General features: G+C 52.6%; 1 protein-coding gene across 1 annotated transcript in view; it reads right to left on the bottom strand.

Annotated features, from left to right (window-relative positions):
- bckdha (branched chain keto acid dehydrogenase E1 subunit alpha) overlaps positions 1-14,903 on the bottom strand; it is a 64,631-nt gene extending 49,728 nt beyond the window's left edge. Inside the window, exon 1 of the mRNA XM_038786220.1 lies at positions 14,599-14,903. Within this exon, the coding sequence (XP_038642148.1) occupies positions 14,599-14,703 (105 nt within the window). The 5' untranslated portion in view covers positions 14,704-14,903. The remainder of the gene's footprint in view (positions 1-14,598) is intronic.
- Between the last annotated feature and the right edge of the window lie 4 nt (positions 14,904-14,907).

Raw genomic sequence — 14,907 nt, 5'->3', positions numbered from 1 at the left:
GTGCCGCACTGTCAGAGGGTCAGTACTGAGGGAGTGCTGCACTGTCAGAGGGTCAGTATTGAGGGAGTGCTGCACTGTCAGAGGGTCAGTGCTGAGGGAGCGCTGCACTGTCAGAGGGTCAGTGCTGAGGGAGCGCTGCACTGTCAGAGGGTCAGTGCTGAGGGAGCGCTGCACTGTCAGAGGGTCAGTACTGAGAGAGTACTGCACTGTCAGAGAGTCAGTACAGAGGGAGTGCTGCACTGTCAAAGGGTCAGTACTGAGGGAGTGCGGCACTGTCAGAGGGTCAGTGCTGAGGGAGCGCTGCACTGTCAGAGGGTCAGTACTGAGAGAGTGCTGCACTGTCAGTGAGTCAGTACTGAGGGAGTGCCGCAAGAGGGTCAGTGCTGAGGGAGTGCTGCACTGTCAGAGGGTCAGTACTGAGGGAGTGCTGCACTGTCAGAGGGTCAGTACTGAGGGAGTGCCGCACTGTCAGAGGGTCAGTACTGAGGGAGTGCTGCACTGTCACAAGGTCAGTACTGAGGGAGTGCTGCACTGTCAGAGGGTCAGTATTGAGGGAGTGCTGCACTGTCAGAGAGTCAGTACTGAGGGAGTGCTGCACTGTCAGGGGGTCAGTACTGAGGGAGCGCTGCACTGTCAGAGGGTCAGTACTGAGGGAGTGCCGCACTGTCAGAGGGTCAGTACTGAGGGAGTGCTGCACTGTCAGAGGGTCAGTATTGAGGGAGTGCTGCACTGTCAGAGGGTCAGTGCTGAGGGAGCGCTGCACTGTCAGAGGGTCAGTGCTGAGGGAGCGCTGCACTGTCAGAGGGTCAGTGCTGAGGGAGCGCTGCACTGTCAGAGGGTCAGTACTGAGAGAGTACTGCACTGTCAGAGAGTCAGTACAGAGGGAGTGCTGCACTGTCAAAGGGTCAGTACTGAGGGAGTGCGGCACTGTCAGAGGGTCAGTGCTGAGGGAGCGCTGCACTGTCAGAGGGTCAGTACTGAGAGAGTGCTGCACTGTCAGTGAGTCAGTACTGAGGGAGTGCCGCAAGAGGGTCAGTGCTGAGGGAGTGCTGCACTGTCAGAGGGTCAGTACTGAGGGAGTGCTGCACTGTCAGAGGGTCAGTACTGAGGGAGTGCCGCACTGTCAGAGGGTCAGTACTGAGGGAGTGCTGCACTGTCACAAGGTCAGTACTGAGGGAGTGCTGCACTGTCAGAGGGTCAGTATTGAGGGAGTGCTGCACTGTCAGAGGGTCAGTGCTGAGGGAGCGCTGCACTGTCAGAGGGTCAGTGCTGAGGGAGCGCTGCACTGTCAGAGGGTCAGTGCTGAGGGAGCGCTGCACTGTCAGAGGGTCAGTACTGAGAGAGTACTGCACTGTCAGAGAGTCAGTACAGAGGGAGTGCTGCACTGTCAAAGGGTCAGTACTGAGGGAGTGCTGCACTGTCAGAGGGTCAGTGCTGAGGGAGCGCTGCACTGTCAGAGGGTCAGTACTGAGAGAGTGCTGCACTGTCAGTGAGTCAGTACTGAGGGAGTGCCGCAAGAGGGTCAGTGCTGAGGGAGTGCTGCACTGTCAGAGGGTCAGTACTGAGGGAGTGCTGCACTGTCAGAGGGTCAGTACTGAGGGAGTGCCGCACTGTCAGAGGGTCAGTACTGAGGGAGTGCTGCACTGTCACAAGGTCAGTACTGAGGGAGTGCTGCACTGTCAGAGGGTCAGTGCTGAGGGAGTGCTGCACTGTCAGAGAGTCAGTACTGAGGGAGTGCTGCACTGTCAGGGGGTCAGTACTGAGGGAGCGCTGCACTGTCAGAGGGTCAGTACTGAGGGAGTGCCGCACTGTCAGAGGGTCAGTACTGAGGGAGTGCTGCACTGTCAGAGGGTCAGTATTGAGGGAGTGCTGCACTGTCAGAGGGTCAGTGCTGAGGGAGCGCTGCACTGTCAGAGGGTCAGTGCTGAGGGAGCGCTGCACTGTCAGAGGGTGAGTACTGAGGGAGTGCTGCACTGTCAGAGGGTCAGTGCTGAGGGAGCGCTGCACTGTCAGAGGGTGAGTACTGAGGGAGTGCTGCACTGTCAGAGGGTCAGTGCTGAGGGAGCGCTGCACTGTCAGAGGGTCAGTGCTGAGGGAGCGCTGCACTGTCAGAGGGTCAGTACTGAAAGAGTGCTGCACTGTCAGAGAGTCAGTACAGAGGGAGTGCTGCACTGTCAGAGGGTCAGTACTGAGGGAGTGCGGCACTGTCATGGGTCAGTGCTGAGGGAGCGCTGCACTGCCAGAGGGTCAGTACTGAGAGAGTGCTGCACTGTCAGTGAGTCAGTACTGAGGGAGTGCCGCAAGAGGGTCAGTGCTGAGGGAGCGCTGCACTGTCAGTGAGTCAGTACTGAGGGAGTGCCGCAAGAGGGTCAGTACTGAGGGAGCGCTGCACTGTCAGAGGGTCAGTACTGAGAGAGTACTGCACTGTCAGAGAGTCAGTACAGAGGGAGTGCTGCACTGTCAAAGGGTCAGTACTGAGGGAGTGCGGCACTGTCAGAGGGTCAGTGCTGAGGGAGCGCTGCACTGTCAGAGGGTCAGTACTGAGAGAGTGCTGCACTGTCAGTGAGTCAGTACTGAGGGAGTGCCGCAAGAGGGTCAGTGCTGAGGGAGTGCTGCACTGTCAGAGGGTCAGTACTGAGGGAGTGCTGCACTGTCAGAGGGTCAGTACTGAGGGAGTGCCGCACTGTCAGAGGGTCAGTACTGAGGGAGTGCTGCACTGTCACAAGGTCAGTACTGAGGGAGTGCTGCACTGTCAGAGGGTCAGTATTGAGGGAGTGCTGCACTGTCAGAGGGTCAGTGCTGAGGGAGCGCTGCACTGTCAGAGGGTCAGTGCTGAGGGAGCGCTGCACTGTCAGAGGGTCAGTGCTGAGGGAGCGCTGCACTGTCAGAGGGTCAGTACTGAGAGAGTACTGCACTGTCAGAGAGTCAGTACAGAGGGAGTGCTGCACTGTCAAAGGGTCAGTACTGAGGGAGTGCGGCACTGTCAGAGGGTCAGTGCTGAGGGAGCGCTGCACTGTCAGAGGGTCAGTACTGAGGGAGTGCTGCACTGTCAGTGAGTCAGTACTGAGGGAGTGCCGCAAGAGGGTCAGTGCTGAGGGAGTGCTGCACTGTCAGAGGGTCAGTACTGAGGGAGTGCTGCACTGTCAGAGGGTCAGTACTGAGGGAGTGCCGCACTGTCAGAGGGTCAGTACTGAGGGAGTGCTGCACTGTCACAAGGTCAGTACTGAGGGAGTGCTGCACTGTCAGAGGGTCAGTGCTGAGGGAGTGCTGCACTGTCAGAGGGTCAGTACTGAGGGAGTGCTGCACTGTCAGGGGGTCAGTACTGAGGGAGCGCTGCACTGTCAGAGGGTCAGTACTGAGGGAGTGCCGCACTGTCAGAGGGTCAGTACTGAGGGAGTGCTGCACTGTCAGAGGGTCAGTATTGAGGGAGTGCTGCACTGTCAGAGGGTCAGTGCTGAGGGAGCGCTGCACTGTCAGAGGGTCAGTGCTGAGGGAGCGCTGCACTGTCAGAGGGTGAGTACTGAGGGAGTGCTGCACTGTCAGAGGGTCAGTGCTGAGGGAGCGCTGCACTGTCAGAGGGTGAGTACTGAGGGAGTGCTGCACTGTCAGAGGGTCAGTGCTGAGGGAGCGCTGCACTGTCAGAGGGTCAGTGCTGAGGGAGCGCTGCACTGTCAGAGGGTCAGTACTGAAAGAGTGCTGCACTGTCAGAGAGTCAGTACAGAGGGAGTGCTGCACTGTCAGAGGGTCGGTACTGAGGGAGTGCGGCACTGTCATGGGTCAGTGCTGAGGGAGCGCTGCACTGCCAGAGGGTCAGTACTGAGAGAGTGCTGCACTGTCAGTGAGTCAGTACTGAGGGAGTGCCGCAAGAGGGTCAGTGCTGAGGGAGCGCTGCACTGTCAGTGAGTCAGTACTGAGGGAGTGCCGCAAGAGGGTCAGTACTGAGGGAGTGCTGCACTGTCAGAGGGTCAGTACTGAGGGAGTGCTGCACTGTCAGAGGGTCAGTACTGAGGGAGTGCCGCACTGTCAGAGGGTCAGTACTGAGGGAGTGCTGCACTGTCAGAAGGTCAGTACTGAGGGAGTGATGCACTGTCAGAGGGTCAGTGCTGAGGGAGCACTGCACTGTCAGAGGGTCAGTGCTGAGGGAGCGCTGCACTGTCAGAGGGTCAGTACTGAGAGAGTGCTGCACTGTCAGTGGGTCAGTACTGAGGGAGTGCCGCAAGAGGGTCAGTGCTGAGGGAGTGCTGCACTGTCAGAGGGTCAGTACTGAGGGAGTGCCGCACTGTCAGAGGGTCAGTACTGAGGGAGTGCTGCACTGTCAGAGGGTCAGTGCTGAGGGAGTACTGCACTGTCAGAGAGTCAGTACTGAGGGAGTGCTGCACTGTCGGGGGTCAGTACTGAGGGAGCGCTGCACTGTCAGAGGGTCAGTACTGAGGGAGTGCCGCACTGTCAGAGGGTCAGTACTGAGGGAGTGCTGCACTGTCAGAGGGTCAGTGCTGAGGGAGCGCTGCACTGTCAGAGGGTCAGTGCTGAGGGAGCGCTGCACTGTCAGAGGGTGAGTACTGAGGGAGCGCTGCACTGTCAGAGGGTCAGTGCTGAGGGAGCGCTGCACTGTCAGAGGGTCAGTGCTGAGGGAGCGCTGCACTGTCAGAGGGTCAGTACTGAGAGAGTGCTGCACTGTCAGAGGGTCAGTACAGAGGGAGTGCTGCACTGTCAGAGGGTCAGTACTGAGGGAGTGCTGCACTGTCAGAGGGTCAGTGCTGAGGGAGCGCTGCACTGTCAGAGGGTCAGTGCTGAGGGAGCGCTGCACTGTCAGAGGGTCAGTACTGAGAGAGTGCTGCACTGTCAGAGGGTCAGTGCTGAGGGAGCGCTGCACTGTCAGAGGGTCAGTACTGAGAGAGTGCTGCACTGTCAGTGGGTCAGTACTGAGGGAGTGCCGCAAGAGGGTCAGTGCTGAGGGAGTGCCGCACTGTCAGAGGGTCAGTACTGAGGGAGTGCTGCACTGTCAGAGGGTCAGTGCTGAGGGAGTACTGCACTGTCAGAGAGTCTGTACTGAGGGAGTGCTGCACTGTCGGGGGTCAGTACTGAGGGAGTGCCGCACTGTCAGAGGGTCAGTACTGAGGGAGTGCCGCACTGTCAGAGGGTCAGTACTGAGGGAGTGCTGCACTGTCAGTGGGTCAGTACTGAGGGAGTGCTGCACTGTCAGAGGGTCAGTGCTGAGGGAGTGCTGCACTGTCAGAGAGTCAGTACTGAGGGAGTGCTGCACTGTCAGGGGGTCAGTACTGAGGGAGCGCTGCACTGTCAGAGGGTCAGTACTGAGGGAGTGCCGCACTGTCAGAGGGTCAGTACTGAGGGAGTGCTGCACTGTCAGAGGGTCAGTATTGAGGGAGTGCTGCACTGTCAGAGGGTCAGTGCTGAGGGAGCGCTGCACTGTCAGAGGGTCAGTGCTGAGGGAGCGCTGCACTGTCAGAGGGTGAGTACTGAGGGAGTGCTGCACTGTCAGAGGGTCAGTGCTGAGGGAGCGCTGCACTGTCAGAGGGTCAGTGCTGAGGGAGCGCTGCACTGTCAGAGGGTCAGTACTGAAAGAGTGCTGCACTGTCAGAGAGTCAGTACAGAGGGAGTGCTGCACTGTCAGAGGGTCAGTACTGAGGGAGTGCGGCACTGTCAGAGGGTCAGTGCTGAGGGAGCGCTGCACTGCCAGAGGGTCAGTACTGAGAGAGTGCTGCACTGTCAGTGAGTCAGTACTGAGGGAGTGCCGCAAGAGGGTCAGTGCTGAGGGAGTGCTGCACTGTCAGAGGGTCAGTACTGAGGGAGTGCTGCACTGTCAGAGGGTCAGTACTGAGGGAGTGCCGCACTGTCAGAGGGTCAGTACTGAGGGAGTGCTGCACTGTCAGAAGGTCAGTACTGAGGGAGTGATGCACTGTCAGAGGGTCAGTGCTGAGGGAGCACTGCACTGTCAGAGGGTCAGTGCTGAGGGAGCGCTGCACTGTCAGAGGGTCAGTACTGAGAGAGTGCTGCACTGTCAGTGGGTCAGTACTGAGGGAGTGCCGCAAGAGGGTCAGTGCTGAGGGAGTGCTGCACTGTCAGAGGGTCAGTACTGAGGGAGTGCCGCACTGTCAGAGGGTCAGTACTGAGGGAGTGCTGCACTGTCAGAGGGTCAGTGCTGAGGGAGTACTGCACTGTCAGAGAGTCAGTACTGAGGGAGTGCTGCACTGTCGGGGGTCAGTACTGAGGGAGCGCTGCACTGTCAGAGGGTCAGTACTGAGGGAGTGCCGCACTGTCAGAGGGTCAGTACTGAGGGAGTGCTGCACTGTCAGAGGGTCAGTGCTGAGGGAGCGCTGCACTGTCAGAGGGTCAGTACTGAGGGAGTGCTGCACTGTCAGAAGGTCAGTACTGAGGGAGTGCTGCACTGTCAGAGGGTCAGTGCTGAGGGAGCGCTGCACTGTCAGAGGGTCAGTGCTGAGGGAGCGCTGCACTGTCAGAGGGTCAGTGCTGAGGGAGTGCTGCACTGTCAGAGGGTCAGTACTGAGGGAGTGCTGCACTGTCAGAGGGTCAGTACTGAGGGAGTGCTGCACTGTCAGGGGGTCAGTACTGAGGGAGTGCTGCACAGTCAGAGGGTCAGTACTGAGGGAGTGCTGTACTGTCAGAGGGTCAGTACTGAGAGAATGCTGCACTGTCAGAGGGTCAGTACTGAGGGAGTGCTGCACTGTCAGAGGGTCAGTACTGAGGGAGTGCTGCACTGTCAGAGGGTCAGTACTGAGGGAGTGCTGCACTGTCAGGAATGTTGTTTTTCAGATGAAATACTGAACTGAGGCACCATCTGCCCCTTCAGGTGGATATAAAAGATTCCGCTGCACTATTCTGAAGAGGGGTAGGAGAATTCTCCCCATCTCGTCGCTTATATTTGTCCCACAACCAACATGATAAAAGACAGATAATCTATCTGACAGATAATCTGTCTGTCTGGCGTGGCACGGTAGCACAGTGGTTAGCACTGTTGTTTCACAGCACCACGGTCCCAGGTTCGATTTGCGGCTTGGGTCACTGTCTGTGCGGAGTCTGCACGTTCTCCCCATGTCTGCCTGGGTTTCCCCAGGGTGCTCTGGTTTCCTCCCACAAGTCCCGTAGGACGTGCTCATTACGTGAATTGGGCATTCTGAATTCTCCCTCTGTGTACCCGAACAGGCACCGGATTGTGGCAACTCGGGGATTTTCACAGTAGCTTTATGGAGTGTTAATGGAGTGCCTACGTGTGACAATAATAAAGATTATTATCTAGTCATTACCACTTTGCAATTTGGCTGCCAAGGTTCCAGGAGTACTGTACAACAGTGACTACACTCCAATAGTACTTCGTGGTCTGTAAGTGTCTCAGAACATCCTGAGGTCAAAAGGTGCTGGATAGAGGCAAATTCTTTCTTCCGGAATAGATTGAAAGAGCAAATTCATTTCAACGTAGTGAATTGTCAGACACAACAAATAGGGTTACACTGTGTTATGAAAGCCAAACGTATCTCAACGTTCAGACCAGAGGTCAGGAAATGCAACTCTGCACGGACCTCTGACCTGTTTCCATGTGCGCAGGCCGGGAGCAGGCTGCACACACATAGTTCTGCAGTGCAAGTTCTTCAGGTCCAGAACAGGCCCAGTGTGTCTGCACAAAATGGGAAACTTAAAAGTCGCAGAAACCCAGATCAGGTGACCGAGAGTGGACCACCACAGAAGGCCCAGGGAGCGGGGAAGCTGCAAACGGGTGAGGGCACAGGGAGAGATCCCAAACGAAGAGTCCCGGCGAGGGGGACAGGGACGGGATGAGATCCCTGTTCAGTTAAAAAGAGAGGAGCAGATAAACGGGCTCCAAATGGGAGAAGAGCTGTGGGCAGCAGACATTTAAGTGAAGGGGTCTCAAAGGAAGACCTGGTCTGCGAAGGGGGCTCAGAATAACTCCCGTACCAGCCTCCCCGGACAGGCGCCGGAATGTGGCGACTAGGGGCTTTTCACAGTAACTTCATTGAAGCCTACTCGTGACAATAAGCGATTTTCATTTTCATTTCATAACTCCTGAAGATCCAAGAAGGCAGGTTCGGGCTGTTTGGTCAAGGGTGCCCGTTTGTAGCACTCGTGTTCTGCTCGGCATGGCTGAAGATTTGAAACTGTCTTTGTGAGTGAGCGCAGGCTCAGGAATCCAGGGAACGGAATCTCAGGGGACGTGATTTAAGCCCTGCGAAGTGGGCCATTGTAATGTCAGCCGAGTTGAAGTGATATTTGGAGAAAATTCCAAGATTAGATCTTCGAAGGTGGAGACTGGAATTCCTCGTGAGAGAGACAAAGATCCAGTGAAATTGGTTGACTCACAATGTTACTGGCGTCTGGGTGGGTCTTTGAGAAATCCATGGATTCTGCCTTGGTTACATCTGCATTTATGTATTGTGGTGTTTTTGACTGCACTTGGCTTGTTAATTCACATGTCCCTTATTAACCTGAATATAGGGAGTATGAGATAGACATTGCAAATTGTTGAAAGCCCTTGTTGCTTCATTCACTGAGCTAGTATCTCAATCTTTGTCTACTTTAAACAAAATGTTATTGGTCCCTAATTGGATCTTGCCAACAACTTAGTGATTTGATCCTGGCTCATAACAACTCTTAAATCATAGCAGGTAAAAGTTACTCAAAAAGGGATGAATGGTCAATATACAAGACAACTCGAACAGATAACCAGAGCTCCAAGTGTTAAATAGATTTGTGGATAATCCTGATTTTAACATCATCCTGAATACTTCTCCGATGTGCTAAACAGAGAGAATTAATATCTGTGAAGCAAATCAAGAAACAATCAATGCATTTATACAGCCCCTCTCACATCTTCAGGACTCCCCAAAGGGTGTTTGCAGCCAAAGAAGTAATACAGTAAAATTTGAATTAATTTTGTTTGATATGTTGATTTGGAGTCAAGGACAGCACAGCAGTCAATTTGCACATTTATAGGCCCCATAAACAGCAGTAAGGTAGATACAGTACCAGATAATGGCCCAGATTTTCTAGTCAGCAGCGAAATGATAGCATCTGCTGGCTGACCCTAAATAAAGCTGCCCACAAAGCCCAGGCAATCGGGCTACCTTGGATGTCCCCATTCCTGATGCCCATTTGAATGTAGCGCCACGTCAAGGCGATCACTGAGCATCTACCAACAGCTATGCCGTCGAGAAGTGTAAGCGGCCAATCACATTGAAGTATTCTCACAGACGAGAAGTCAGGAAGTTAAAAGTGATTATCTTCACTTCTGTCTGTTTTACAGACAGCAAAATAAAGATTGGAACATTTAGATGGGACTAAGATAGATGTTGAAATAATAACAAATCTGTTTCAAAAAGCTATTTTAAAAATCTGGAATGTTTTTATTCCAATGTAGGAATTTGACATTTGGCTAATGAGATTGTTCCTTGTAATTATGAACATTCTTAAAAGCGCAGTTACATCTCATTCTACAAGAACCATAGAATGGTTACAACACAAGAAGCTATTCGGCCCATTATGTCCATGCCAGCCACCCACAAGAATAATTCATCGAGTGCCACTCACCTGCCTTTCCCCTATAGACCTGTAACTATCTCTTCAGATAATGATTCAATTCCCTTTCAAATGCCACTGCTGAATCTGCCTCCACCACACTCTCAGGCAGTGTTCCGATCTCAACCATTCCGTAGAACCCCTACAGTGCAGGAGGCCATTCAGCCCAACGAGTTAGCACCGACCCTCTGAAAGAGCACCCTACACAGGCCCTATCCCCGTAACCCCACCAACCGGCACGTTTCTGGATACTAAGGGGCTATTTTAGCATGGCCAATCAACCTAACCTGCACATCTCTGGACTTATTTGATGAAAAAACATTTCCTCCTGTCACCATTGTTCTTTTAGCCAATCACCGTAAATCTCTGTCCTCCGGTTCTCCATCCTCTCAGCAATGGGAACAGTCTCTCCCCGTCTACTCTGCCCATGTCACTCATGAACTTGACTACCTCAATTAAATCTCCTCTCAACTTCCTCTTCTTCTCTTAGGAGAACAGTCCCAGCTTCTTCAATCTTTCAATAATAACTGAAGTTCCTCATCCCGGGAGCTTTTCTTGTGAATCTTTTTTTGCACCCTCTCTAATGCCTTCTTAAAGTGTGGTGCCCAGAACTCAATGCAATATTCCAGTTGAGGCTGAACCAGTAATTTATCATTATATGCGTGTCTTTGTGCTCCATGCCCCTATTTATAAAGCCCAGGATCCCATATGCGTTATTAACCACTGTCTCGCTCTCTATGAGGAAGAATTGAGTTGGTTAGGATTGCATTGGCTGGAATTCTGAAGAATGGGGGCTCGGTGGGGGGGGGGGGGGGGGGAAAGAGAGGAGAGAGAGAGAGAGAGAGAGAGAGAGAGAGAGAGAGAGAGAGAGAGAGAAGGGGGTCTCGTACCTACCCAAGGTCAACACCTCCACCCTATCCCCATAACTCAGTAACCCCACCCAACACTAAGGACAATTTTGGACACTAAGGGCAATTTATCATGGCCAATCCACCTAACCCGCACATCTTTGGACTGTGGGAGGAAACCGGAGCACCCGGAGGAAACCCACGCACACACGGGGAGGATGTGCAGACTCCGCACAGGCAGTGACCCAAGCCGGTAATCGAACCTGGGACCCTGGAGCTGTGACGCGATTGTGCTATCCACAATGCTACCGTGCTGCCACTAATTTCTAACAGTACTAGGTAGGGTAGATGCAAGAAGGATTTTCCCGATGGTAGGGGTGTCCAGAATCAGGGGTCACAGTCTGAGTATTCAGGATGGACCATTTAGGACTGAGGTGAGCAGAACTTTCTTCACCCACAGAGTGGTGAGCCTGTGGAATTCACTACCACAGAAAGTAATTGAGGGCAAAATGCTTTCAAGAAGCAGTTACATATAGCACTTAGGACAAAGGGGATCAAAGGATATGGGAGAAGGCAGGATCAGGTTGGACGATTATAATGAATGACGGAGCAGGCTCAAAGGTCCGAAAGGCCTCCTCCTGCTCCTATTTTCTATGTTTATAAGTTACTATAATCAGTAAAGAATAGTTATTTACAGAACAGTTATGAAGCAATGAATAGAATAAAGTTTAAGTTATGAAGCAATCAGGAAGCATAGTAAAGTTACGAAACATGAAGCTATGAATTGGTAAAGAGTAAAATTCTGAATTCTCAGTTATTAAGCAATTAGTAAACAGTAATGCTATGGGGGAGGGGGAGAGGAGGTGGGATTGGGGTATTGAATTTGCTGATCAATCATAATCATAATGAATGGCGGGGCAGGCTCGAAGGGCCTAATAGCCTCCTCCTGCTCCCGTTCCCCATGTATGTTTCTACGTAATAACATAACTGCAAAAGAAAAACCCTGCCAAAACATAAAACACGATAATTTCTTACATTCATGGCAATTTATACATTACAAAGCAATCAATCAGGAGGCGTAACAAAGTTAATGATACGCTAAAAGTTATGAAGTCTGGGTGGCACAGTGGCTAGCGCTGCTGCTTCACGGCGCCGAGGACCGGGTCACTGACCGTGTGGAGTTTGCACATTCTCCCCGTCTACGTGGGTTTCACCCCCTCACAACCCAAATATGTGGAGGGTAGGGGTTTCCGCCAGGTGGTCCGGTTTCCTCCGACAAGTCCCGAAAGACATGCTTGTTTTTGAATGTAAGAAATTGTCGAATTTTATGTTTTGGCATGGTTTTTCTTTTACAGTGATGTTATTATGGAGAAACATACATAGAGAACGGGAGCAGGAGCAGAAGGCCATTCTCTCTCCGAGCCTGTACTGCCATTCATTATGATCATGGCTGATCAACAACTTCAATACCCCGATCCTGCCTCCACTCCCCCCAGTTATCATTACTGCATTTTATAAATTTAGGGTACCCAATTCATTTTTTCCGATTAAGGGACAATTTAGCGTGACCAATCCACCTAACCTGCACATCTTCCCCCCCCCCATCTTATCCACCTTTCCTGCACCTTTCTCCTCTTTGCTTCCCCCTTCCCCTCCCCCCACACCTACAGTTCATCCTCTGATGTTAGTTTCCCTGCTGTTTGACATTTCACGTCTTTTGTCCTCTCTGGGGACTGCCATTAACACTCTTTCGCCTTAGTAGCTGTGGCCATTAGCTTCCCTGGGTTTCTGTGGCTATGACTCATCTTTTATTCTCACTCCATAGTATAAATATTTCCCACTCTCTCTGTCTGTTAGCTTTGACAAAGAGTCATCGGACTCGAAACGTTAGCTCTTTTCTCTCCCTACGGATGCTGCCAGACTTGCTGAGATTTTCCAGCATTTTCCCTTTCGCTGCACATCTTTGGGTTGTGGGGGCGAAACCCATACAAACACGGGGAGAACGTGCAAACTCCACACAGACAAGTGACCAGGGGGCGGGATCGAACCCGGGACCTCGGCGCCGTGAGGCAACCGTGCTGCCCTAAAAGACATGATGTGGAGATGCCGGCGTTGGACTGGGATGAGCACAGTAAGAAGTCTTACAACACCAGGTTAAAGTCCAACAGGTTTGTTTCAAACACGAGCTTTCGGAGCGCAGCATAAAAGACTGAGGAAGTCTTGTTTCTCACCGCACAGGACCTTCAACCGACGTTATACACCAGATATATCAATGACATTTTTTTCCTTTGGACCCACAGCGAAGAATCACTGAAACGACTACACGATGAGATCAATAAATTCCATCCCACCATCAGACTCACCATGGACTGTTCTCCAAATTCTGTTGCATTCTCGGACACACTCATCTCCATCAAGGACGGTCACCTCAGCACTTCGCTTTACCGCAAGCCCACAGACAACCTCACGATGCTCCACTTCTCCAGCTTTCACCCAAAGCACATTAAAGAAGCCATCCCCTATGGACAAGCCCTCCGTATACACAGGATCTGCTCAGACGAGGAGGAGCGTAACAGACACCTACAGATGCTGAAAGATGCCCTCGTACGAACGGGATATGGCGCTCGACTCATCGATCGACAGTTCCAACACGCCACAGCAAAAAACCGCACCGACCTTCTTAGAAGACAAACACAGGACACCACTGACAGAGTACCCTTCGTCGTCCAGTACTTTCCTGGGGCGGAGAAACTACGACATCTTCTTCGCAGCCTTCAACACATCATCAATGAAGATGAACATCTTGCCAAGGTCATCCCCACACCCCCACTACTGGCCTTCAAATAACCGCGCAACCTCAAACAAACCATTGTTTGCAGCAAATTACCCAGCCTTCAGAACAGCGATCACAACACCACACAACCCTGCCAGGGCAATCTCTGCAAGACATGCCACATCATCGACTTGGATACCACCATTACACGTGGGAACACCACCCACCAGGTACGCGGCACATACTCGTGCGACTCGACCAATGTAGTCTACCTCATACGCTGCAGGAAAGGATGCCCCGAAGCGTGGTACATTGGCGAGACCATGCAGACACTGCGACAACGAATGAACGGGCACCGTGCGACAATCACCAGGCAGGAATGTTCCCTTCCAGTCGGGGAACACTTCAGCAGTCAAGGGCATTCAGCCGTGGATCTCCAGGTAAGCGTTCTTCAAGGCAGCCTTCAGGACACGGGACAACGCAGAATTGCCGAGCAAAAACTTATAGCCATGTTCCGCACACATGAGTGCGGCCTCAAATGGGATCTTGGCTTCATGTCGCATTACATCCACTCCCCACCATCTGGCCTGGACTTGCAAAATTCCACCAACTGTTCTGGCTTGAGACAATTCACACCTCTTTAACCTGGGATTACCCCTCTCTCTGGATCTGTAATGATTTGATTACCTGCAAATTCTCGCATTCCAAGCATTGTCCGGCATCGCTGACTTTGTCTATATAAATGTTTCTGGATCATACCTCTCCAGTCACCTGAAGAAGGAGCTGCACTCCGAAAGTTTGCGTTTGAAACAAACCTGTTGGACTTTAACCTGGTGTTGTAAGACTTCTTACTAAAAGACATGCTTGTTGGGTGAATTGGACATTCTGAATTCTCCTTCCCTGTCCCCGAACAGGCGACGAGGAGATTTTCACAGTAAGGTCTTCGGAGTGTTAATGCAAGCCGACTTGTGACACTAATAAAGATGATTAAACTGCCCCTTAATTGGAAAAAAAAAACAGAAGTGGGCACTCTAAATTTATTCTGACAGCGATGAAGTTATCAAAAGGCATAATAAAGTTCTGACACAAGGTGTTGTGGAGCAGTAAGGAGTAAAATTGTACATTTAAAGTTATGAAGCAATCAGCAAAGTTGCGATTTGCAAGTTGAGTGAGGTTATGAATGAGTTATGAAGCAGTGAATGGTGCAAAGGTATGATTTGTGATGGAGTGAATTCTGAGGCAGTAATCAGTGAGATGGAGTTGGAAGCAGCAAAGTTCTGATTCTATGTTTAGATTTTAAAGCCGGGCCCCTCTGTCCTGACAAATCAGCGGCCGCGGTTTCTGCACCCCCCCCCCCGGGGACAGGAACATTGCCCTCCCCGGTTGCCCTGTCCCCGGGAAGGTACTCACGCCGGTGGAGAGGGCCCGCCGAGCCGCGGCTAGGGGCAGCCGGAGCTGGGCCCGGACGACGCGACCGCTCCATTTCCCGCCCAGCCGCCTGATAACCGCCGCCATCTTTGCTGTCTGTCCAGCCCGCCGCCTGCCCCGCCTTGCAGCCTGCCCCGCCTTGCCGCCCTCGGATTCGGAGCCCGACGCGAAACCTACGCTTCGCAGAGCGGCAAAGCAACAAAACGAAAAAAAGTGCCACGCTCCAAGCGGGGGGGACACAACGCTTCCGTTGCTGTCATTGAGCGAAGGCGCCACGTCAGGCGCCTTTGG

The sequence above is a fragment of the Scyliorhinus canicula genome, chromosome 27 (genome assembly GCF_902713615.1).
Source record: "Scyliorhinus canicula chromosome 27, sScyCan1.1, whole genome shotgun sequence".
Classification (NCBI taxonomy): Eukaryota; Metazoa; Chordata; class Chondrichthyes; order Carcharhiniformes; family Scyliorhinidae; genus Scyliorhinus; species Scyliorhinus canicula.
This window is presented reverse-complemented; position numbering and strand designations above follow the sequence as displayed.